The 23,360-nt window shown below is 40.3% G+C and overlaps 1 protein-coding gene across 5 annotated transcripts in view; it reads left to right on the forward strand.

The window, feature by feature from the left end:
* SH2D4A (SH2 domain containing 4A) overlaps window positions 1–23,360 on the forward strand; it is an 82,228-nt gene that overhangs the window by 38,922 nt on the left and 19,946 nt on the right. For 3 of the 5 annotated variants that reach the window (XM_023216851.1, XM_023216849.2, XM_023216850.1), the window contains 4 exons: window positions 3,563–3,643; window positions 7,842–7,953; window positions 10,683–10,893; window positions 20,844–20,974. In XM_023216851.1, the coding sequence (XP_023072619.1) occupies window positions 3,563–3,643; window positions 7,842–7,953; window positions 10,683–10,893; window positions 20,844–20,974 (535 nt within the window). The remainder of the gene's footprint in view (window positions 1–3,562; window positions 3,644–7,841; window positions 7,954–10,682; window positions 10,894–20,843; window positions 20,975–23,360) is intronic. The other 2 variants (XM_026453901.1, XM_026453902.1) reach the window with 1 other exon arrangement.

The raw sequence follows: 23,360 nt of genomic DNA on the forward strand, positions 1-23,360 counted from the left end.
TTGTTTTGTTTTGTTTTGTTTTAAATAAGGAAAATACCTTTTGGATCCCACTGTTTTCAGTCTATTACTTTCTACTTGTTGTGCATTTCATGGATTTGTAGAACGTGTAAGTGAATCTAAATGAGCCTGCTTTCTGTCATTTTTAAGTTTTTCATGTTATTTTAACACGTTAGAATAATGGCAAAATCTTGGTTCACCACGAAAAGTAGAATTTTTATAAATGTGGTTCTTAGTATGTGTGAATAGCTTTAGAGTTTACAGTATGTTTTAGACACATTCACTAGAAATGTTTAAATAGAAGGATTCATCTCTGGAGTGGTTGTTCAGCTAAATTTTTTTTTTTTTTTTTTTTACATGGAGTTTCACAGTCACCCAGGCTGGAGTGCAGTGGCACAGTCTCGGCTCACTATAACCTCTGCCTCCCAGGTCCAAGCAATTCTCCTGTCTCAGCGTCCCGAGTAAATGGGATTACAGGCATGCGCTACCACGCGCCACCATGCCAGCTAATTTTTGTAGTTTCAGTAGAGACGGGGTTTCACCACGTTGGCCAGGCTGGTCTCGAACTCCTGACCTCAGGTGATCCGCCTGACTTGGCCTCTCAAAGTGCTGGGATTACAGGCATGAGCCATCACGTGTGGGCCTAATGAGTTTTCATGCTAAAATTCTTCTACTCCAGAACAAGCTTGTGAGTTTTGGTATACTAAAGACAAAACCTAGAATTTCAAAGAAAAGAAAGATCATCAACTCCAACTACCATGAGTGGATGGTGTTGGCGGCCACCACAGTCACTTTAGTGCCCAGTGGCATCGCTTCCATGCACACTGTCTGAAGCACGTGTCTGTGCGTCTTATTATTTTAACATAATTCATAACCATGTCACATGCGACAAATGCAAAAGCAGTGAGCATGATGAGAGTACTAGTAAGAAAAGGCATACAATGATGATAGGAAAAAATATAAGATAGTTTAAAGAAAGCAAGTAGTAAAAAACATTGTTCATGTGTACATGAGATGAACTGTTCAGTTGAAGTAATAACTGACGGATGGAGGGTAACTCACGCGTTATGTTCAAAGCACTGTGCCCATGCAGATGATAGTAACTGGGGGGAGATTGAGGGGAAACTGACAAAATAGACTACACTTTTGAATACATGGATTAGAGGATAACCATCAGATGCCTATTAGCCTAATGCTGATTCAGGAAACAAGTAAGAGTGTGTTTAAAAGCTCAAAGTCTAAGAACAGCAAATGTGCTGCCAACAAAACCTTGGTCCAGAACTCCAGTTTCAGATCTGTCTGACGGGTCCAGATCTGTCTGATTCTGGAACAGCTGCTCTGCGTCTGTTCTATTTTAGATGCAGAGCAGCAAAGTGTCCTTTTATAACATTAAAATGAGAAAACAATGAAAGTATGATAAGTAGCAGTTGTGAAACCTACAGGATTCATTAGTTTGCCAAGTAATAAACATAGCATATTTGAAACATTCTCCGCAATACTTGAGGAAGTATTGAGAAAGAAGGGCTACCTGCCTTCTAATTTTCAAATATAAGAAACTGATCCTTTTTGCAAAACGATGCCCCAAAGATCTTATATCACCAAAGAAAGGGAGAGTGGGCCTGTTTTTAAAGCTCTCATTCCTGGTGGTGGAAATGCACTCAGAGACTTTCAAAGTCATCTTGGACTTTTGAGCAGATATACTTACATGAAACCTGGGGGAACAGTTCACCCTATTCCCACATAGAGGAACTGGTTCCTGTTCTAAGTTTAGATGCAGAGCAGCAAAGCATACTTTTATAATATTAAAATGAGGAAAAAAATGAGAATATGGTCAGTAGCAATAGTGAAACCTACAGGATTCATTAGTTTGCCAAGTAATAAGTATTAGGTATCTGTTGACTCGCATCTCGTTTTCTTATCACTACAATGTCGACATAAGTGGAAAAAGCAGAAACTCTGGCACAAACCAGCTGTTTGGTCCTGAGCAAGCTCCACAACTCATCTGAGACTTGGTTTCTTCATCTGAAAATTGCCCAGTATGTTTCCCATCCATCACAGGTGTTGTGTGGAGTGAAAAGAACACTAAGACACTAACATAGTGCTGGGTCATAATATGTCTTCGGTATTCAGGAGTGCTCATCAGTGGAATTAGTATTAATCTCACCACCTGTGATTAATTATAAACCCTCAGCAGAGAGCTTGAAACATGCCACCAGCAACCATTGTGACCAGTTTTATCAGCTGATAGGCTAAACTTTTGAAACAAATAGACCCCAAATGCCATGGCCAAAACTACAACAAAAGTTAATGTATTTGTCTTCTGACAGTCCGGAATAGGTGTTCTAGTTCAGGAGGGCTCTGCTGCACACAATCATTCAGGGATTCAGGCTTTTGTCGTCTAAGTGTCTGCTATCTTTAGTAGTAGCACTGCTGCTGTCACCATTCCAGCCCAAAGGAAGGTGGAAGTGGCCTGGAGGGGTGTGTGAAGGAGGTTTTGAGTGGACCTGGGGAGAAATGGCCAATGCCTGTTGTCACCCGCTTTACATTGAGACAAATGCTGGGGCATTTGGGAAATGCAGTATAGTGGAATAGCCACATGCCAGCTACTGTGAGAAAAGGGGAAGAATGAGAAAGCCACTGGTTTATTGCACAGTGTAGTAATGATCCCCGGTGCTCCTTCTGAATGGTGGCACCAATCTTTTGCTGAAATTTTGCTGACAATTTCTGATCTATGCCAAAATTAAGAACTCAGACACAAGGCATACACTTTGTGGTAATATGGGTTGTGGGTAGGTATATCCCGCTATTCAGGGCATGTGACTACCCATGTTGGGACTTAGCTTAGGCTCTGCACTCCAGCCAGGGACTCATGGGGGCATATGTCTTAAGAAGCACCCATTGTGATTTGCTGGCGTACTTGCAATGCCAGAGGGTTGGCCTGTGGCAGGCAGGAATGACACCAGGGAATCTAGGCAACAAATCTGGGAACCCCACTGAGGAAGTTGTCTCGTGGGAAATCCACCTAGAGCAGCAGAAACATAGATACCGGGTGACAAGGGTGGGAAGAGAGGAGAAGTGTAGCCCAGTCAGGGAAACTGAGCGGGGCTCCCAGGCACCAAACTGGTGCTCCAGGTATGTCTGCAAGACATCATTTAGTTAAATCTGGAGACTAAGGCATTTCTTTGGCCTGCACTAAAACAGGGTATGCAGAGATTAAGCAAGAAGAGAATTTAAATAGGGGGTAATGTTGATGTCTAGAAGTGATCCCAGGGCTCTCCAGGGCCAACCAGATGGAAGCAAAATACACCAAACCACCAGCTCCTGGCTCTTGGGCAACAATTCCTTTTTAAACCCTACTGAGTGGGAATACTGAGGATTCACATGCCCGTTGCTGTAGTCAGGATCAGCCCAGGAACTCAGGTGCCAGTGGGAGCCTTGGGTGGATCCAGCTGTGGGGGTGGGAGCAGCATTAGGGAATGTTGAACCCAGGCAAACATTGACAGATTATCTTATGAAACTGCACTGTAGGTCCAAATGCCATAAATGTGTTTCGTTTAATTTTTAGTCACCCTCCAGTTCTTCAAGAAATATTCAACAAATGTTGGCAGATTCAATCAATCGTATGAAGGCATATGGATTTCACCAGGTAAAAGACTTCCCTTCTGTCCTCCAGGGGCTGCATACCTAGGCATTTCCATTAACGTTTCACAGATTAGTTAATTAATCTCATGTAGAAATGAAATTAAGCAGCAGGATGGGAAATCTGTCCTAAAAGCTGCAAACACAGTTCTTCATCTTTTCCCTTTTATCTGGAGTTCGGGAAGTGTTGAATGTCATGGAAAGAACAGATGCCAAGATGTATCAGCTAAACTCCTCCCAGAAGATCTAACATAGAGGCAGCATCCCAGGCTGCTGCAGACATGGAGGGAAGACTGATTCAGACAGTGATAAATGGAGCATTAAACTTGGCAGAAAGAGTGAATTCAGATCGAGTTACTTCTGTGCTCATTGTTTCTGAACCTGTCCCTTGAGGGTGAGCAGCTGCTGTGTCCTCCACATCCACCACTCCTGGAACCCCTTCTGGCACTCAGCCCTGTCTCACGTCCATCCAGATATGACATTGTCCCTCCAGGCCAAGCCCTGCTTCCTCCATCGTGTGAGCTTGCTATCATGTCATAAATTGCTCAAAATAAATGAGGCATAGACTGGTACTTGGAAGCTGTAGTAGGATTTGACCTACAGAGAGTCTGAAACAGCATTGTAAGATGTGAGCCTGTGAAGAGAAAGTTCCTGAGATCAGGCTACAGCGGAGGTCAGCCCAGAGACCTGTTTTCTTGTGGACCATGTCATGAATTCCATGATTCCTCTGCAGGGACATGCATGAACTTGCTTTTTTGAGACTTCAAGAAATCAGGATGAAGTTGTGGAACTGCAGTCCTGTATGCATACTCCTGATATAATATGTACTTCTTTCTAAAACAGCAGCAATAGGTGATCTAAAGGACATTTTCATTAATTCTGCTTAGATCTCACTATGTCATTTTACATGGGAACAGCTGAGGAAGACAAAGGATCGTATATTGATCCAAGCAACATTTATGGAGGATCTACTACACACTAAGCACTGTTATGGGAGTTGGAGACACATTTTATGAAAAAATTAGATAAAATTCCTGCCCTCAGGGAGCTTATATTCTTCATGGGAGAGAGAGAGATGATAAACATATCTGTGAGATCAGGTGATCATAAGCGCTGCAGAGGAAAATAAAGCAGTAGAAATCCTGGGAGGATGGAATTGGGATGGGACAGGTAGTCAGAGAAGGCCGCTCTGGGAAGGCAGTATTGGAGCAGAGACCTGAAGGAAAGAGGGAAGGAGCAATGTGGATGTCTAAGCCATGTGGACGTCTCTTCCAGGCAGAGGGAACAGCAAGTCGAAGACACAGAGGCAGGAACTCACTTGGCATGGTCAGGAAAGGGCTGATCATTTGAGAGAATGAATGAGCCACCTTGCTTCTCTGTAGAACAAAGGTGATACAACAGAGCCATCCTGCTTTGGGGTCAGTTGTGAGGCTCTGATGAAGGAATTGGTAGGGAGTCACTCTAAGTGCTTCCATCAACAGGCTGGACAAGAGGCTTTGTGTATGGGCCCCGTGGCTTTCTGTATGGGCCCGGCGTGGCCTCATTTTCTGGTCCTGTTAGCTGAGCACATTTTCATAGCTCACACCACACATCTGGGTCTCCACACCTTCCACCCTGGGTATCTGGATTAGCATCCAGCCTTGGCCCCTCTACCCCTCCACTCCAAGCCATCACCTGGATTTCCCCGTACCTGGCTCAGAGTCCTGAGTCCTAGACCAGCATGCTTCCAGCAAAACACTGCTGAAAAGGAAATGATGGTCTTCTGAATAGAGAAAGTAAAACATTACAGATTTTGCTAAAAGTCAAATTATTTGAGGGACTCAGGACAAGTTCCTTACGTTTTCTGGCTTTCTTGAATAAATACGGTGGTCAGGGCCGTATGTAGATGAGGAATAGCAGATCTCATCTGCTATTACTCTGAAACTTGTGAATTTTTCTTCTTTTCCACTGTGCCTGTTCATAATTACATGCAGATTAAAGGAGTAGATTTATTAAATATAGCACTGTTATATATTTGAGTAACATCAACCAAGTACTACATCTGTTATTAATATTTTTTCTTAGTAGAATCATGTTCCAAACTTCTTGCTGATTCTCAGCAACAATATCTGTGATGATCATAGCTTGATGTTTTCACTTTATGTTTCCTAATCATTTAAAAATAAACACGTACGCATGTGGAAGGATGAACAAAGCTCCACTTTTAAGCTGCTTCTGTTTAAGCTTAGAAATTGCTAGCAGCACATTTATGTATCTTGGGCTTGCAAACAGCTTCAATCAAAGGATGACAAATCTTAACAGTCCTCTCAAACATCAAAGCTGTCCTTTGGATTTTAAAATGTTGGCAAACGAAAGGAGCTAGCTCTAGGCAGGAAAACAACGTAAGGAAAAATATAAAAACAGTAAATGCATAGAGGTTTAGTTACATCTGCAGTGAAGCACAATTTACGAATGATGATTACTTAAACTGTGGTTTATGACTGCCCACAGCGATCAGAAACAAGTTTCACAACATTAACGTTTATATTTTACGTTGTGGTGACATTACAGCAAGGAAGTCTTTATATTTCTATGGGAAAGCACAAAAGAAAAAAACCTGTCATTCGTGATAGAGAGGTGGGCAGAGGCAGCCGTTCCTGGCCGTTTCAGTTTGCTTTATTACTTAGCTAACCAAGGCTTTTATTAGTTCTCCAAGTTGTAAATTCAGTCTTCTTGTGAGCACTCAGAAGCTTGCGTCCAAATAAACAGAGTACTTTTCAGGTCTAAGTGATTTGGTTTGTTCATTTCTCTTTCGTTTAAAATGATTTCCCTTGAATGCTCTTAATGCCAGAAAACAGTACGCTTAAAAATGGTTAAGGTGGTATAATTTTGTTATGTGGAATTTTACTGCAATTTTTTAAAAAACCTAATTCTCCTTTTAAAGGAATATTCACATTTTAAAAATATTTTTCCCTTTCTCAAAAGATGCTTTTGAAAAATATTTTTCTGGTTCTTTTTTTTTGTTTTTTGAAACAAAAAAATACATATTCTGGCAGGGTGTGGTGGCTCATGCCTGTAATCCCAGCACTTTGGGAGGTTGAAGTGGTGGATCACTTGAGGTCAGAAGTTTGCGACCAGCCTGGCCAAAGTGGTGAAACTCCATCTCTTCAAAAAATACAAAAATTACCCAAGTGTAGTGGCATGTGCCTGTAATCCCAGCTACTCGGGAGGCTGAGGCAGGAGAATCACTTGAACCTGGGAGGGGGAGGTTACAGTGAGCCGTGATTGTACCACTCTACTGGGCGACGGAGTGAGACTCCGTCTTTAAAAAATAATAATATATATTTCTTTTAAAGCACGTAAAATCATGTAGTAAGTACCACATTTTGGGACACATGATTCGAGGGGAGAGATTCAGCTGAGCTGAGATTGCTCTGGAAATGTGCGTTTCTTCTGTGGAGCCTGTCAGCTACTGTAAAGTAGGTTGATGCTGGTTCTGTGTAATGGTGTGTTTACATGCTTCTTCAGGGAGTCAATTTGAAGCAGCTAAATACTGTGAGGAAAAGGAATATTTTTTCTTACTATATGTTATACACTGTGCCAGGGACTTCTTAAGTTATCTAATCCTCAATATAACCCTAAGAAATATTTTCTTCTCGGCCGGGCGCGGTGGCTAAAGCCTGTAATCCCAGCACTTTGGGAGGCCGAGACGGGCGGATCATGAGGTCAGGAGATCGAGACCATCCTGGCTAATACGGTGAAACCCCGTCTCTACTAAAAAATACAAAAAAACTAGCCAGGTGATGAGGCGGGCGCCTGTAGTCCCAGCTACTCGGGAGGCTGAGGCAGGAGAATGTCGTAAACCCGGGAGGCGGAGCTTGCAGTGAGCTGAGAACCGGCCACTGCACTCCAGCCTGGGCGGCAGAGCAAGACTTCATCTCAGAAAAAAAAAAAAAAAAGAAAAGAAATATTTTCTTCTCGTCTTTCTTATGGGGAAACAGCCCAAGAGCAGTTCAGTTGTCGCTCCTGGAGTTACACACTAGTTAGCAATGATCAATCCAGCTTCAGATCTTACTGACTCCAAGGTCCATACTTGATCCTCCCTAGTGGGCCAGAGAGTTAGATAGAAATCAGCTGTGCCGGGTACCACCGTCCTTCAGGAAACTCTGGATTTGCTCAACAAGGTTCGTTTTTGTTTGTTTGGTTTTGTTTTTGTTTTTAAACAGAAGAAAGAATCCATGAAGAAAAAACAAGAAGAAGAAATAAATCAAATAGACGAAGAGAGAACAAAGCAGATTTGTAAGAACTGGAAAGAAGACTCGGAATGGCAGGCATCTCGTGAGTACCCAGAGGTCTCCGTAGCACCTTCCAGGCTCTCAGCTGATTCTCTCACTTAATAATGTGATCAATCTAGCAAGCACTTAATGTGGGTTGTTGAGAGATATCTTCACAGTAAGTGACCACTCAAATGTTATTACTAACTTATTCCTCAAATGCTTACAAGTTACTTTTGAACAGTGGACTGGTTCTCCATTTCTGTATCACCCAAATTATGATGTAATTTATCAAATAGCGTGATATATAGCTATGGAAAATAGGTTTTGGAAGAGTGTTTAATGATCTTAGACGATGTTTACATGTCATTAGCTTGGGAAAGAAAAAACACCATGAAATAGAATGAAAAGCTTCGCCATTTAGAAATGTCTAAGTATCTGAAGGAAAAGAATTGGAAGGTTATAATAACACGCAAACATTAGTTTTCTTGGAGAGGTGAGATTCAAGATTATTTATTTGAATGCTTTTCTTATAATTTAATACTGTGTTTTGGATTTTTTCCCCCTAAATTTTTGATAGTGAATACATTTTAACTTGGTAATCAGAAGCACACAGGATTACCAGGCCAGATGTGTTAGCATCCCGCTTGTGCCTGTGACCCAGCCCTGACTCCTATTTGAGTTAGCAGAGCTGGAGAGAAAGCTCATAGGGGAAGAATAAGCCCATGCAACTGAAGGCAGAGGAGAGGATGCTCCAGAATGCTAGAAGAATTAGGTTTGAGAAATAATTAGTGTTTCCATCTGACTCAGAGAAGTCTGAACTGCTAGATCATCCTGAGGTAGCTTGAGGAAGACAGCAGGTATGGCTATATTTGCAGGATGTTGAGATCGTACATTGATCTGACGTTACATTATAACCAATGCTATTTAAATGGCAACTACTGTGAAATGAAAATATTTACAAGATCAAGTGGTCTCTTTGTACTATGCAGTGAAATCCTGGTCTAAGGGAATATTTTGGGTATCTCTTTGAAGTCAAGTATAACAGGATTTGACCAATAATGCCTGAAGTGTAAATATACTCAATAAAAATCATTTTTACATTCTGCATTAGAGTCTCATTGCTACAATGAAAAATTCTCTTTTACAAAGTAGTTATGCACTGTATAATGATGTTTTGGTCAATGATGAGTCACATATATTTTTTAGGCCAGGCACTGTGGCTCACTCCTATAATCAGCCTTTTGGGAGGCCAAGGTGGGTGGATCGCTTCAGGTCATGAGTTCAAGACCAGCCTGGCCAACATGGTGAAACTGCATCTCTACTAAAAATACACAAATTAGCGGGTTGTGGTGGTGTGCACTTGTAGTCCCAGCTACTCAGGAGACTGAAGCAGGAGAATCGCTTGAACCAGGAAGGCGGAGGTTGCAGTGAGCCAAGATCATACCACTGCACTCCAGTCTGGGCAACATAGCAAGACTCAGTCTCAAAAAACAAAAACACACACACACACACATACACAAAACCAAAAAAAAAAAAAAAAAAGACAAAAAACCAAAAAAACCCCCAAAATAATGGGTCGCATACATTTTAAAAATATAGTGTAGCCTAAGTGTAAAGTGTTTATAAAGTCAACGTTACTGTGTAGTAACGTCCGAGGCCATAATATTCATTGAGCGCTCATTCACTGACTCATCCCAGAGCAACTTCCAGTCCTGCAAGCTCCATTCATGGTAAGTGCCCTATGTAGAGGCACCATTTTCTTGGTCCTCTATACCATATTTTTACTATACCTTTGCTATGTTGGGGGTATTATTACTTTTTTTGAGATGGAGTTTCGCTCTTGTCACCCAGGCTGGAGTGCAATGCCATGATCTTGGCTCACTGCAACCTCCACCTCCTGGTTTCAAGAGATTCTCCCTCCTCAGCCTCCTTAGTAGCTAGGATTACAGGCGCCCACCACCATACTCAGCTAATGTTTTGTATTTTTAGTAGAGTTGGGGTTTTGCCATGTTGGCCAGGCTAGTCTCAAGCTCCTGACCTCAGGTGACCCACCTACCTTGGCCTCCCAAAGTGCTGGGATTACAGGTATGAGCCACTGTGCCCGGCCTTATGTTGGGGGTATTTAGATACACAAATACTATTGTGTTACAGTTGCCTCATGATGCATTTCTCAGAACATATTCCTCTCATTATGTGACTGTAACATTAAAAGGCACGCTTGGGGTACTTTTTCATGTACTTATGTGTTCTATAATTACCTGTGGTTAAGCATCCCTTTAATTTTTTGCCTGTCGGGCTGATTCTCATTTCGTCCTGCTCCCTGCTCCTTAACCCTGTGCACAGGCCCGTGCCACTGAGTAGTCCTGATCTGTGCTAGTGAGCCAGGCACACTGTATCTGAACATGAGTCTACACAGGATGTGACAATTGTCTGTTATTACTCAGCACCCCTGCCAGCTTGAACCCAAGTCCAGGCGGGGACGCCTCACTTGGTCTTGCCAACTGCGGGAAATTCTTGCACACTTTCTCTAGTTCTCCCTCATCCCTTCTTCCTCCTCTTCCTTTTCTGTCCCTCAGAAAATCCCCACTCCTGTATGAAGAGAGGAATCCTGCAGCGAACGCTGGGCACGCCCTAATGACCTGGATCCTAGGTGTTGATAATGATTGCTCCTTATTATAAGCAGATAACAAACTGCTGAGAACCTGCGCTGCTGCCCTTTGTGCAATACTGAGCCTTCTCAGCTGCTCTGTGGGCTGATGAGGGTTTTGTCCAACCCCATTGCTTTTCTAGTGCGAAAATCCAAAGCAGCTGATGAGAAGAGACGCTCCTTGGCTAAACAAGCACGAGAAGACTACAAGAGGTTATCCCTCGGGGCCCAGAAAGGACGAGGCGGTGAGAGGCTGCAAAGCGCCCTGCATGTTCCACAGAAACCAAAAAGACCTCCCCTTCCACCCAAGCCTCAGTTCCTAAACCCAGCGGCGTATCCTCAAAAATCTCTTAGGTAAGAAGCCACACAGATGGGTTTAGGCATAAGTATTGCAATGGGCTTTGAATAAGTGTTGAAATTAAAGGCAAATTGTATGAGCTGCCATGGGGTGTGGAGGGCCAACTGGCGGCCTGTGTAAGCAGCTCAGGCTCATGTCTAAGCCTTCTTCCTGGGTTATCTGGTCGGGCGTTCCTCCCCTTCTTAGCTGTCAAATGTCCATAGCTGTTATACTTAGTATACCCAGTGAAATAGTAAAGCTGTGCATGGAGTGAGAGAATTTCCCATGCCCCTACCCACCTCTTCCCTTTCACCCCCCAGAGGTGGCCGGTGAGCCAGTGAGGGGACAACAGGAAATTGGTGGGGTTTCACTAATGCCCAAGATCACCCCTTAGTCAAAGATTATCCAAGTAGGAACACAAAGGCTTGCTGACTTTCGCATGATCAGTAGGACATTTTCACTGCCAAGCATTGAAGGTTTGATGGTAATTCTCATTCTGGGTTACATAGCCCGGTTCATCTTTTGAGAATTTGGAAAGGCTCCTTTTTTTAATGAATTGTCTATTTGGCGGTGGTGATACCATTGTTTCCTAGGCTATGGAAGAATTAGGAAGAACCATTTGTTCTGGAAAAACTCTGCAGAAAAGTGCAATGATGCTATTACAGAAACCCCCATCCCTGCTTTTGCTGATTATAATTTTTTTCTGGTATTGATCTTATTTTTAACATCCTAGTATTTAGAAAGAAGTATTAAAATCAAATTTTGATTGAAAGAAACAGAATTGTCTAAACCTTTGCCTTCTGAAATAAAAACTAAAAAAAAAAAAAAACTGGAAATACTTCTCTATTTAAGATTATGGAGAAAGGAAAAACAAGACTCTCCCCCTGCTTGGAGTCATAGTTATCTTCAAGGTTTTCTTTAAACAGGAATGATGACCTCAGGAGAAACACAAAGGCAGACCTTTTTCTTTACTATAATTATTTCTACTTACACTACTGGAAAGTTCCATTTTGGGAAATGGGGACCAACACGGAACTCAGTGGAGTAAGTGGAAATAATTACAGTAAAGACCATATCTCCAAAGTGATGGTTTGGGTAATGATTCTTTTCTTATCGACAGCAAAGCAAGAAATGTAGTCAGGAAATAGGAGTCTCCTTAATTGTGTGAACAGGTGACAAAGGTGCATACGGCCCTCTAAGTGCTGGCGCTTGTCTGTGTGCACGCTGGCGACGGAGCCTCAGCAGGGATGTTTTCGCAGCTAACTCCTGTTCTCCATCTCCAAGGGTAGCATGGAAACGACTTGTAGATAGATGTCCCTTTCCCACAGCATTCTGAAGCACAGTATATTTGATTGACAGCAATGAAGGTTGTCTTTAAAAAAGAGCAATTCCTGGCCAGGCGCGGTGGCTGGCGCCTGCAATCCCAACACTTTGGGAGGCGGAGGCAGGTGGATCACGAGGTCAGGAGATGGAGACCATCTTGGCTAACACGGTGAAACCCCGTCTCTACTAAAAATACAAAAAATTAGCCAGGCGTGATGGTGGGTGCCTGTAGTCCCAGCTACTTGGGAGGCTGAGGCAGGAGAATGGTGGGAACCCGGGAGGCGGAGCTTGCAATGAGCCGAGATCGCGCCACTGCACTCCAGCCTGGGGGACAGAGCGAGACTCCGTCTCAAAAAATAAAAATAAAAAACGGCAATTCCTGTTTTTAGCTGTGCTCAGCTCATTTTTTCCAACTTAAGACAATGCATGAAGTGTGGTTTTAGGGCTGGAACTTGACACAGGGATGGCAGAGGTCACCTCGGAGCCACCCCAGGAAAAGACAAGAGACCAGCCCCTCCAGTGTCTCTGGAGTTTTGCTCGATCTCCAAGGACTTCCCAAAAAAGAGCCTAATTTGGAAGCTAGTAAGAGAATGTATAATATAACTTCATATGTGTGCAGTGTCTGCCTCCCAGGGAAGTCAAATATTATAGGATATTTTCTCCAAAAGGCTCTGAAAATCATTAGGGATAATATATGCACATACATGCATATGTACATCTATATATGTATATATGACAGTATGTCACACATAACTCAGAAGCACATGTTATAAAAAGCATAAACCGTTAAGTTAATTACAAGAAATTCTAGTAGTTCATCCAAACTTGATTGTGGTGGTTGTGTTTCATAAATTGTATTTTGTTTTTAATTGACACACAATAATTGTACATATTTATGGGATTCAGTGTGATGTTTTGATACATATATACATTGTGTAATGATCAAATCAGGATAACTTCCATAGCCATCATCTCAAACACTTGTCATTTCTTTGTGGTGAGAACATTCAAAATCCTATCTTCTGGCTGTTTTGAAGTATGTAGTACATTACTGTTGACTGTGTTCACCTTGCTGTGCAGTAGAGCAGCAGAACTTATTTCTGCTGTATCACTGTAACTTTGCACCAGTTGACCAACCTCTCCTCATTTACCATCCCCCCTGCTCTCTCCAGCCTCTGCTAACCACTGTTCTATTCTTCTATAAGATCAACCTGGCCAGGTGTGGTGGCTTAAGCCTGTAATCCCAGCACTTAGGGAGTGGTGGGTGGATCATGAGGTCAGGAGTTCGAGACCAGCCTGACCAACATGGTGAAACCCCGTATTTACTAAAAATACAAAAATTAGCCTGGTGTGGCACGCACCTGTAATCCTAGCTACCCTGGAGGCTGAGGCAGGAGAATCACTTGAACCCAGGAGGCAAAGGCTGCCTTGATGACAGAGCGAGACTCTGTCTCAACAACAACAAAAAAGATCAACCTTTTTGATTCCACATATGAGTGAGGTCATGCAGTGTTTGTCCTTCTGTGTTTGGCTTATTTCATTTAACATCATGTCCTCTAGGTTCATCCATTTTGTTGCAAATGACAGGACATTATTCTTTTTATGGATCTTTTGTTCCCTTTAATTTTTTGAGAAACTTCATACTGTTGTTTATAATGGTATGCTAATTTATATTCCTACCATCACGCAATGAGAGTTCTCCTTTCTCCATATTCTCACCAGCATTTTTTTATTGCAAATGACAGGATATTATACTTTTTATGTCTGAATAATATTCCATTGTGTATATACACCACATTTTCTTGATTCATTCATTATTGAACACTTAGGTTGGTTCCATATCTTGGCTATTGTGAATAGTGCTGCAGTAAACATGGGAGTGCAAATGTCTCTTTGACATACTGATTCCATTTCCATTTGACATATACCCAGTAGTGGGATTACTGGAGCTTTTGCTCTACTTTGAACTTTTTTGAGAAACTTCATCCCGTTGTCTATAATAGTATACTAATTTATATTTCTACCAACAGGCTATGAGAGTTCTCCTTTCTCTGGATTCTCACCAGTATTTGTTTTTTGTTTGTCTTTTTGATAACCAAAAATACAAAACTGGGCAAGGTGATATTGTGGTTTTGATATGCATTTCCCTGATTAGTGGTATTGAGCATTTTTTTCATATACTTGTTGATCATTCTTATGCCTTCTTTTGAGGCATGCCTATTGAGGTTTTTTCTTACTTGGATTATTTCTTTTTTTGCTATTGAGTTTGAGTTCCTATATTGATGCTTTGTCAGATACAGTTTATGAATATTTTCTCCCTTTCTGTAACTTGTCTCTATTCTCTGTTGATTGTTTCCTTTGCTGCTGGAGAATCTTTTTTAGCTTGATAAAATCCCTTTTGTTTGTTTTTCTTTGGTTGCCTGTGCATTTGAGGTGTTATTTTTTAAAAATCTGGGGCTAGGCATGGTGGCTTACACCTATAATCCCAGTACTTTGGGAGGCTGGGGTGGGAGGATTGCTTGAGGCCAGGAGTTTGAGATAAGCCTGAGCAACATAGGGAGACACTCATCTCTATGAACAAATAAAAAATAAAAATCCTTGCTCAGACTGATGTCCTGAAGTGTTTCCCCGATATTTTCTTCTGGTAGCTTCATGGTCTTATACATTCAAGTCTTTAATCCATTTTGAGCTGATTTTTACCTAGCTAGTAGTTTCATTCTTGTACATGTCACTATCTAGTTTTCTCAGTACCATTTATTGAAGAGACTGTCCTTCCTCCAGTATGTGTTCTTGGTGCTTTTGTTGAAAATCAGTTGACTGTAAATGCGTGGATTTATTTCTGGGTTCTCTATTCTGTTTCATTGTTTATGTGTGTGTTTTTATGCCAGTACCATGCTGTTTTGATTACTATAGATTTGTAGTATATTTTAAAGTCATTTACTTTGATGCTTCCCAGCTTTGTTCCTTATGCTACAAATTGCTCTGGCAATTTGTAGTAGTCTTTTCTGGTTGCATACAAATTTTTAAAGTTTTTTTCTATTTCTGTGAAAAGTATCATTGGTATTTTGAAAGGAATCACATTGAATCAGATCTTTTTGGGTAGCACATCCATTTTGACGATATTAATTTTTCTAATCCATGGACATGGGATGTCTATTTCTTTGTTTCCTTTCATTACTGTTTTATAGTTTTTCTTATAAAGATATTTCACCTTGGTTAAATTTATTCCTAGTTATTTTATTTTATTATAAATAAAATTGCTTTTTTTTTTTTTTTTGCTAGTCCATTGTTGATGTATAGAGATGCTACTGATTTTTGTAAGTTTATTTTATATACTACAATTTCGCTGAATTTTATCAGGACTAAGAGTTTTTTGGTGGAGGTTTTCGGGTTTTCTGTATGTAAGATCAGGTCATCTGCAAACAATTTGAGTTCCTCTTTTCCAATTTGGATGTGTTCAGTGCTTTCTCTTGACTCATTCCTGTGACTAGGACTTTCAGTACTATGTTGAATAAAAGTGATGAAAGTGGACATTCTTGTTTTGTTCCAGGTTTTAAAGGAAAAACTTTCCATTTTTCCTCTTTCAGCATGTAAACTGTGATTTTGTCATATATGACCTGTATTGGGTTGAGGTAAATTCCTTCTTTTTTTTTTTTTTTTTTTGAGACAGAGTCTTGCTCTGTCTCCCAGGCTGGAGTGCAGTGGTGCAATCTCGGCTCACTGCAAGCTCCGCCTCCTGGGTTCACGCCATTCTCCTGCCTCAGCCTCCTGAGTAGCTGGGACTACAGGCGCCCACCACCTCGCCCGGCTAGTTTTTTGTATTTTTTAGTAGAGATGGGGTTTCACCATGTTAGCCAGGATGGTCTCGATCTCCTGACCTCATGATCTGCCCGTCTTGGCCTCCCAAAGTGCTGGGATTACAGGCTTGAGCCACCGCGCCCGGCCTGAGGTACATTCCTTCTATACCCAATGTGTTTAAAGGTTTTTATCATGAAAGGATATTGAATTTTAGTAAATGCTTTACCTGTGTCTATTGACATGATCTTGTGGTCTTTGTCTTTTATTCTGTTAATGTGATGTGCCATGTTCATTGGTTTGTTTATGTTGAACCATCCTTGCAACCCTGAGATGAATTTCCCTTGATCATTGGTGAATGATGTTTTTGACATGCTGTTGGATTTGGTTTGCTGGTATTTTGTTGTGGATTTTTGTATTTGTGTTCATCACCATCAGGAATATTGGCCTCTAGATTTCTTTTTTGTTGTCTTTTTGTCTGGTTTCAATATCAAGGTAATGCTGACTTCATAGAATGAGTTTGGAAGAATTCTTCCAACTTCAGTTTTTTGGAATAGTTTGAGAAGAATTGGTATTAGTATTTCCTTAAATGATTGATAGGATTTGGTAGCGAAATCTATCAGGTCCTGGGGTTTTTTTGATAGGATACTTTATTAATGATTCACTCTCATTAGTCATTATTGGTCTGTTGTCTTTTTCTTCATGATTGAATTTTGCTAGGTTGTATGTGTCCAGGAATTTATTTACTTCCAAGTTTTCCATTTTGTTGACATATAGTTGTTTATAATAGTCTCTAGTGATCTTTTTATTTCTGTGGTATCAGTTGTGATGTGTCCTTTTTCATCTCTGATTTTGAGTCATCTCTTTTTCTTTGCGTAGCTAAATGTTTGTCGATTGAAACCAACTCTTCATTTCATGTGTATTTCTTATGGTTCTTTAGTCTCTATTTTATCTATTTTTGCTCTGACCTTTATTATATTTCCTTCAACCAATGTTGTGTCAAGTTTGTTCTTGTTTTTCTAGTTCTTGTGGTTCGACAATAAATACTTATTTGAGATCTTTCTACTTTTTTGATGTGTGTGTTTATTGGAATAAACATCACTCGTAGAACTGCTTTTGCTGTATCCCATAGGATTTGGTATGTTGTTTCCATTTTCATTCGTCTCATTTCATTCCATTTCATTGGTTTTTGAAATTTATTTATTGACCCATTGGTTGTTCAGGAGCATGTTTAATTTCCACATATTTGTTTCTAGTTTTCCTCCTATTACTGATTTCTTTGTAAGTTTTAACTTAAAACAATTTAAGAATTGTTTTATGGCCTAACATATTCCTGGAGAGTATTCTACTTGCTGTTGAGATACTGTGTATTCTGCAGCTGGTTGACAGAATAGTCTGTAAATGTCTGTTAGGCACCTTCTAGAGTGTGGTTTAATTGTTGATTTTCTGTTGGTATGATCTGTTCATTGTTGAAAGTGGGGTGTTGAAGTCCTCTACTATTGTTGTATTGCAGTCTTCCTCCCAATTTAGGTCTATTAATATCTACTTTCTAAATTTAAGTGCTTCTATGTTAATTGAGTACATATATATTTATAACTGTTCTTGCTGTATTGAACTCTTTATCATTGTATACTGGCCTTTTTTGTCTCTTCTTACAGTTTTCAGCTTCAGGTCTATTTTATATGATATAAATATAGCTACTCCTGTTGTCTTTTGGTTTCCATTTGCACACAACCTTTTTTTCCCCATTCTTTCCCTTTTGGACTATGCATGTCCTTATAGGTGAAGTTAACCCCTTGTAGACAACATATAATTTAGTCTTGTTTTATTTTTATCTAGCCACTCTATGCCTTTTAATTGGAGAATTTATCCACTGATATTCAAGGTAATTATTGATGCATAAGGGTTTACTCTTGCTATTTTCTTTCTTATTTTCTAGTTATTCTGTAGATCCTTTATTCTTTTATGGTCTTTGCTGTTAGGCATTTTTCTCTAGTAGTACGTTTTGGTCCCTTGCTTTTTATTTCTGGTGTATCTGTTACAGGTTTTTGCTTTGTGGTTACTATAAGACTTACAGAAAACATCCTATAGTTATAACAAGTTATTTTAGAGACTTACAGACTTAACTTTGTGAAGGAAAGAAACAAAAACACTGTATACTTTACCTCCATTCTCTCCTTGCATTTTGTATTTTTGATGTGATGATTTACATTTTTATATTACGTATCTGAAATTATTGAAGTTATTTTTGGTAGTTCACTTTTTAGTCTCATTGAAGATATAAGTGGTTTACACATCATGATGATAGTATTAGAACAAAAATCATGGTAGCATCCTGTTTATGTTTGAAGAACTATTTTTTAGCATTTCTTATAGGACATGTCTGGTAGTGGTAAATTCCCTAAGCTTCTGTTTGTCTGGAACAATCTTTATCTCTCGTTTTCTGAAGGAATACTTTGCTGTGTGCAGTATTCTTGGTTGCATTTTTTTTTTCCTTCACTGCTCAGCATGTATCATCTCACTTCTTTCTGGCCTGTAAGGTTTCTTCTGAGAAGTTTGCTATCAAGTATATTGGATCTGTCTTATATGTTATTTGTTTCTTTAGCTGCTTTTAGGATCCTGTATTTGTCTTTGCACTCTGAGGGTTTTATTATAGTATGTCTCAGGGTATTCCTATGTAGGTTGAATCTGATTGGTGACCTTTGACCTTCTTATACTTGGCTATTTTTTTCCAGGTTTGGAAAGTGTTCTGTTATTTCTCTGAATAAGCTTTTAATGCCTTTGTCTTCCTGAATTCCCTCTTTAATAACTCCAATATTTGCTCTTTTGATGTTGTCCCACAGACCCCGGAAGCTTTCTTCATGTCATTCTTTTCTATGATCTGTGTATTTTCAAATAGCCTGTCTTCTGGGTCATTAATTATTTCTTCCATTTGATCAGGTGTGCTGTTGAAACCCTCTCTTGCATTTTTCATTTTATTTATTGCCTTTTTCAGCTCCAGGATTTGATTTTTTAAAATTACTTCAGTCTTTCTGCTAAATTTCCCTGATACATTTTTGAATTGACTCTCTGTTCTTTCTTGAAGTTTGTTAAGCTTCCTTAAAACAGCTATTTTGAATTGTTTTAGAGATCACACATCTCTATGACTTTAGGCTCAACCTCTGATATCTTATTTTCTACACTTGGTGAGGTCATATTTTCTTGAATCTTCTTGATGCTTGTGTATGTGTGACAATATCTGCACATTTAAGGATTAGGCTTTTATTCCACTCTCCACAGCCTGGCTTTATTTGTGCCTGTCTTACAGAGGCCCTTCCAGAAATTCTAAGCCGACTGATGTTTCCTGAGCCTGTGACCAATGCAGCCATCTCAGCACTAGAGGGCGCTCGAAGCCCAGGCTTGCTGCCAGTCTCCCAAGGGCTCTATGATTTACACAGTTCTCCCTCCTTGATGGACCTGAGGAAGAACTCAAGGAGGGTACAAGGGCTGTGTGGGGAAGCTGGTCAGGGACTCCAGTACAGAAGACTGTTTTAATGACCCAGACAAGTGTGTCTCCTAGTGGATCCCTGCAGGGAATGGGTAGTTCCTTGACTTCAGTGGGAGGGATGGAGCTGATACTGGACCCCCTCAGTATCTGTTTATGGAAGGTGGCTGGAGAGCCCATCTCATTGGCTCAAATAGATGCTTGTCTCCTAGCAGGTGCCTCTACAGACAGGATAGTTCACTGACTGCAGTGGTGGTTGTGTTGTGTTTAAATTGAATTTTGCTCAAAATTAGTAGGCTGTTGAGTAGGACTTGGAAGTCTGTTTATTACATTGCAAGGTTACTCTTTGTAGTAGAAATTGACTTACATCCTAGAAATTAAGTTCTGCTACTGAATCTGTTTCAGAATGATTCTGCTGCCTGTATCTTTGTCTTACCAAACTTCAAATACTCTTCTTCCTTTTACTTTATATTTCTTTATTTTTTTTTTAGCAGAACTAAATGTCATCAAAGAGTGGAAAAGGAGAAAGCAAGTCAGGGAGGTTAGTGGAAAGAGAAAGAAGAGTAAATAAAATAATGCAAATATTAGGAAAGAAATCTGTCGTACTGCATTTGATTTCTTTTGTTGGCAAATATATGCTTTCCAGGAAAATGTGCTGGGGTAAAAGTGTATTTTACTTTTTAATGCTTATTTTTTCAGATGTTAATTGAAAGTTAATGAAGCTTCTAACTCCTCTACAAATGAATTTAAATCTATGTGTTAACACAGCAGTGAATCATTCCCATAACTAGCCCTTTAAGACTGGAAGGACAAGTGACAGATTTATATTCTTTCCTCTTCTGCCCCTGAGGAGGTGTATAATGGTGGTGTGTAGGGGGTCCAGCCTCCTGTTAGCTGAGGTCATTGAATTAGATCTTGAAATGTATGTAATTATCTCTCCCTCTGATTTTCTCTCCCTCCTATTCTCTCTCTCTCTCCACAGACAAACACACACACACGTAGATACATTTGTATGTATAAAGCACCTCTGGTGTCTGTAGACATGCACGTATATATATGCATATCTATGTGTGTGTGTGTACGTATATATGACTTTTGAGGGCATTATTTTCAAATTAGTTAAATAATTATCTCTCCCTCTGATTTTCTCTCCCTCCTATTCTCTCTCTCTCTACACACACACACACACATACGTAGATACATTTGCATGTATATATATTTGTATGTATAAAGCACCTCTGGTGTCTGTAGACATGCACGTATATATATGCATATCTATGTGTGTGTGTGTACGTATATATGACTTTTGAGGGCATTATTTTCAAATTAGTTAAATCTAACCTGAAAAACTTTTATAAATAACAGAAATCAGGGAGTGGTGAGGACAGTATCCAGCTCTGCCCAAGAGGACATCATCCGGTGGTTTAAAGAGGAGCAGCTACCGCTTCGAGCAGGCTACCAGAAAACTTCAGACACCATAGCCCCCTGGTTCCATGGTGAGTGCAGAGATTTCCTCAATGGTGTTTCCTCTCAGGGCGGATGAAGCTGTGCTAATCCACCAGGAAGACAGAATAAAAGCTTCCATTTATTGGTGCTGCCCAAAAAGAGTCTTTCAGATTATTTTCACAAAGCAGTGTTTCAAAGACGCCTCAGTAAGCTGCATTCTCATGACTGTTTAGAAGGCAGTCAGCATTCATGGGCACTGTATTGACTGTGGGATAGATTTATAGCCACAAATAAAAGCCACAGGGCGGGAGGGAAAAGTGGTATTCCTGGTGACTTACCACTCGGTTGTTTGATTGCAACTTCCATCAAATGGCCACATTTTCCTTCCACTGAGGGAGACACAGTTATGGGGGTGGGCAGGTGCTGGATAGGACGCTGGCTGAGCAACCTTGAACAAATCATTGTTTTTTTCTGTAGGAAACCAATTTATCTAAGTCTCATTTTCCCTGTCTGTTAAATGAAGGAGTTGAACTTTGTGATCTTGTAAGTGAAAACTGGCTTTGACCCCTTGTTTCCAGTATGTAGTTGAGTGTGCAACACAGGTGGTTGGATCCTGAGCAGATATCAGTTAGTAAACATTTTCTGTATTTGACTCAAGAGACCTGATTCAAGCCCCTGTTCCACCCAGCGGATACTTCACAGACCTCTCTGTTGCTTGGATCTCAAGAAAAGTGAGTGGCTTCTCGCCTCAGTTGACTTCCATAGGGTCCATGGTTGAATTGGACTAATTGGCTATATGGACAACAAAAGGTGCTTCAAAACAAAAATACGGTCCCCTCCCAGAGTCTGTTTGTCCTCAGGATGTCTTGGTTTGAATTATGTTTAAGACATCTTTCCTTGAAGTAGCATCATCTCACACATAAATATACCACAAAAAGTAAACTCCCAAACACATAGCATGGGAAACTTTCTAAAAGGAATAGTTATTTGTGATAGGCTTTCTCCGAAAGGGCGGCTTGTGCGGTCAGAATGTCACATCGGAACTGTCTGTGTGCCGTCACAGCGGAACTGTCTGTGTGCCGTCACAGCGGAACTGTCTGGCTTCTCTTGGAAGTATTTGTTCTTTGGCCATTCAGACTTCGTTAAGTGTCCATCCCAGAGGAGTCCCTTCTCCTTCCCAGGATGAAGTTGCAAGCCTCCTTCCTTTCTGCTTTAAGACACTGGGGAAGAGATGATGGTGTCAAAGATGAACAGAAGGAACGTGGGGCAATTATGCATTAGCCGTGGCTGTCTCAGCTGTCTGATAATGCCTTGCTTTCGTTTTTAAAATAAGCACTGAGGAAATCAGCCACTTTGTAGTTTCTGTGTCTTTGGACAGAAGAGGCTGTCATCTCTGATTATAAGATTGGTAGTTTTTTTAACAGCAGGGAGTAAGAAATGGAAAATGTCAGTTGTTATTAAAAACCCTGGGACTTGAACAGGCAGTTCTGTTTGAAAGGCTGAAAGCTAGGAAGACAGACTAAAAATCGAGTTGGAGCTTTGGTTAAAAAATATGACTCTTGAGTTTTACATAAAGTAACTCATTCAGGTGTGCTTATTTTCGATTAATTTTCACTTATACACATATTTTTCAGACTCATAAGCAAAATAAAAAAATTGTACAATTAATAACCAGGAGATAGCCACATAGTCAGTATACATCTCTATTTTCAGTTTCAAGAAGATACATTTCACATTTTCAGGATAAAGAGAATATGCATCACATCTTATCTCCTTGAAATATAATTATCACTAGGAAACCTATTCTGAAATATTAAAATGGTAGCCCTTTGTAGGTTTATTATCTTCTTTCCTTTGTCACATCCACCATGAATTACCCTTCGTAAGATGCTATTTTGGTTGCCTAATTTTTCATCCCACAAAGTTTTATACTTTCATCTTTTTCTCTCAATTAAGCTCGAGGTGAGGATGGGAGTGAGTAGGAGAGGACAAAGGGATTGAAGACTATTGGATTTCTGGCTTTTGTGACGGGGAGGAAGGTGGCTGGGCTATCAATGGAGAGAAGGAACATAGGGGATGGGGAGGGTTAGGGAAGCACAGAAGAGAACAGAGCGTTCTATTTCACAGCGTGATAAATGTAGTTAATAGAGTATTGTATGTTTCAAAAGTGCCAAAAGTAAATTTCGAATGTTCTTACCAGAAAAAAAAAATGCTAAGTATTTTAGGTGATGGATGTGTTAATCAGTTTGATTTAATTATTCCACATTGGGTTCATAAATCATAACATCACCTGGTATCCCATAAACTTACACAATTGTAAATTGAAGATTTACAATGAAAAAGTTCCAAACTCCTCCCTGTGATCCACAATGCTTACTTGATCTTCCTCTGTCTGTTGCTCCAGACCCATCTCAAGCCACTGTCCCTGCCTTGGTC

Source organism: Piliocolobus tephrosceles, chromosome 7 (genome assembly GCF_002776525.5).
Source record: "Piliocolobus tephrosceles isolate RC106 chromosome 7, ASM277652v3, whole genome shotgun sequence".
NCBI lineage: Eukaryota > Metazoa > Chordata > Mammalia > Primates > Cercopithecidae > Piliocolobus > Piliocolobus tephrosceles.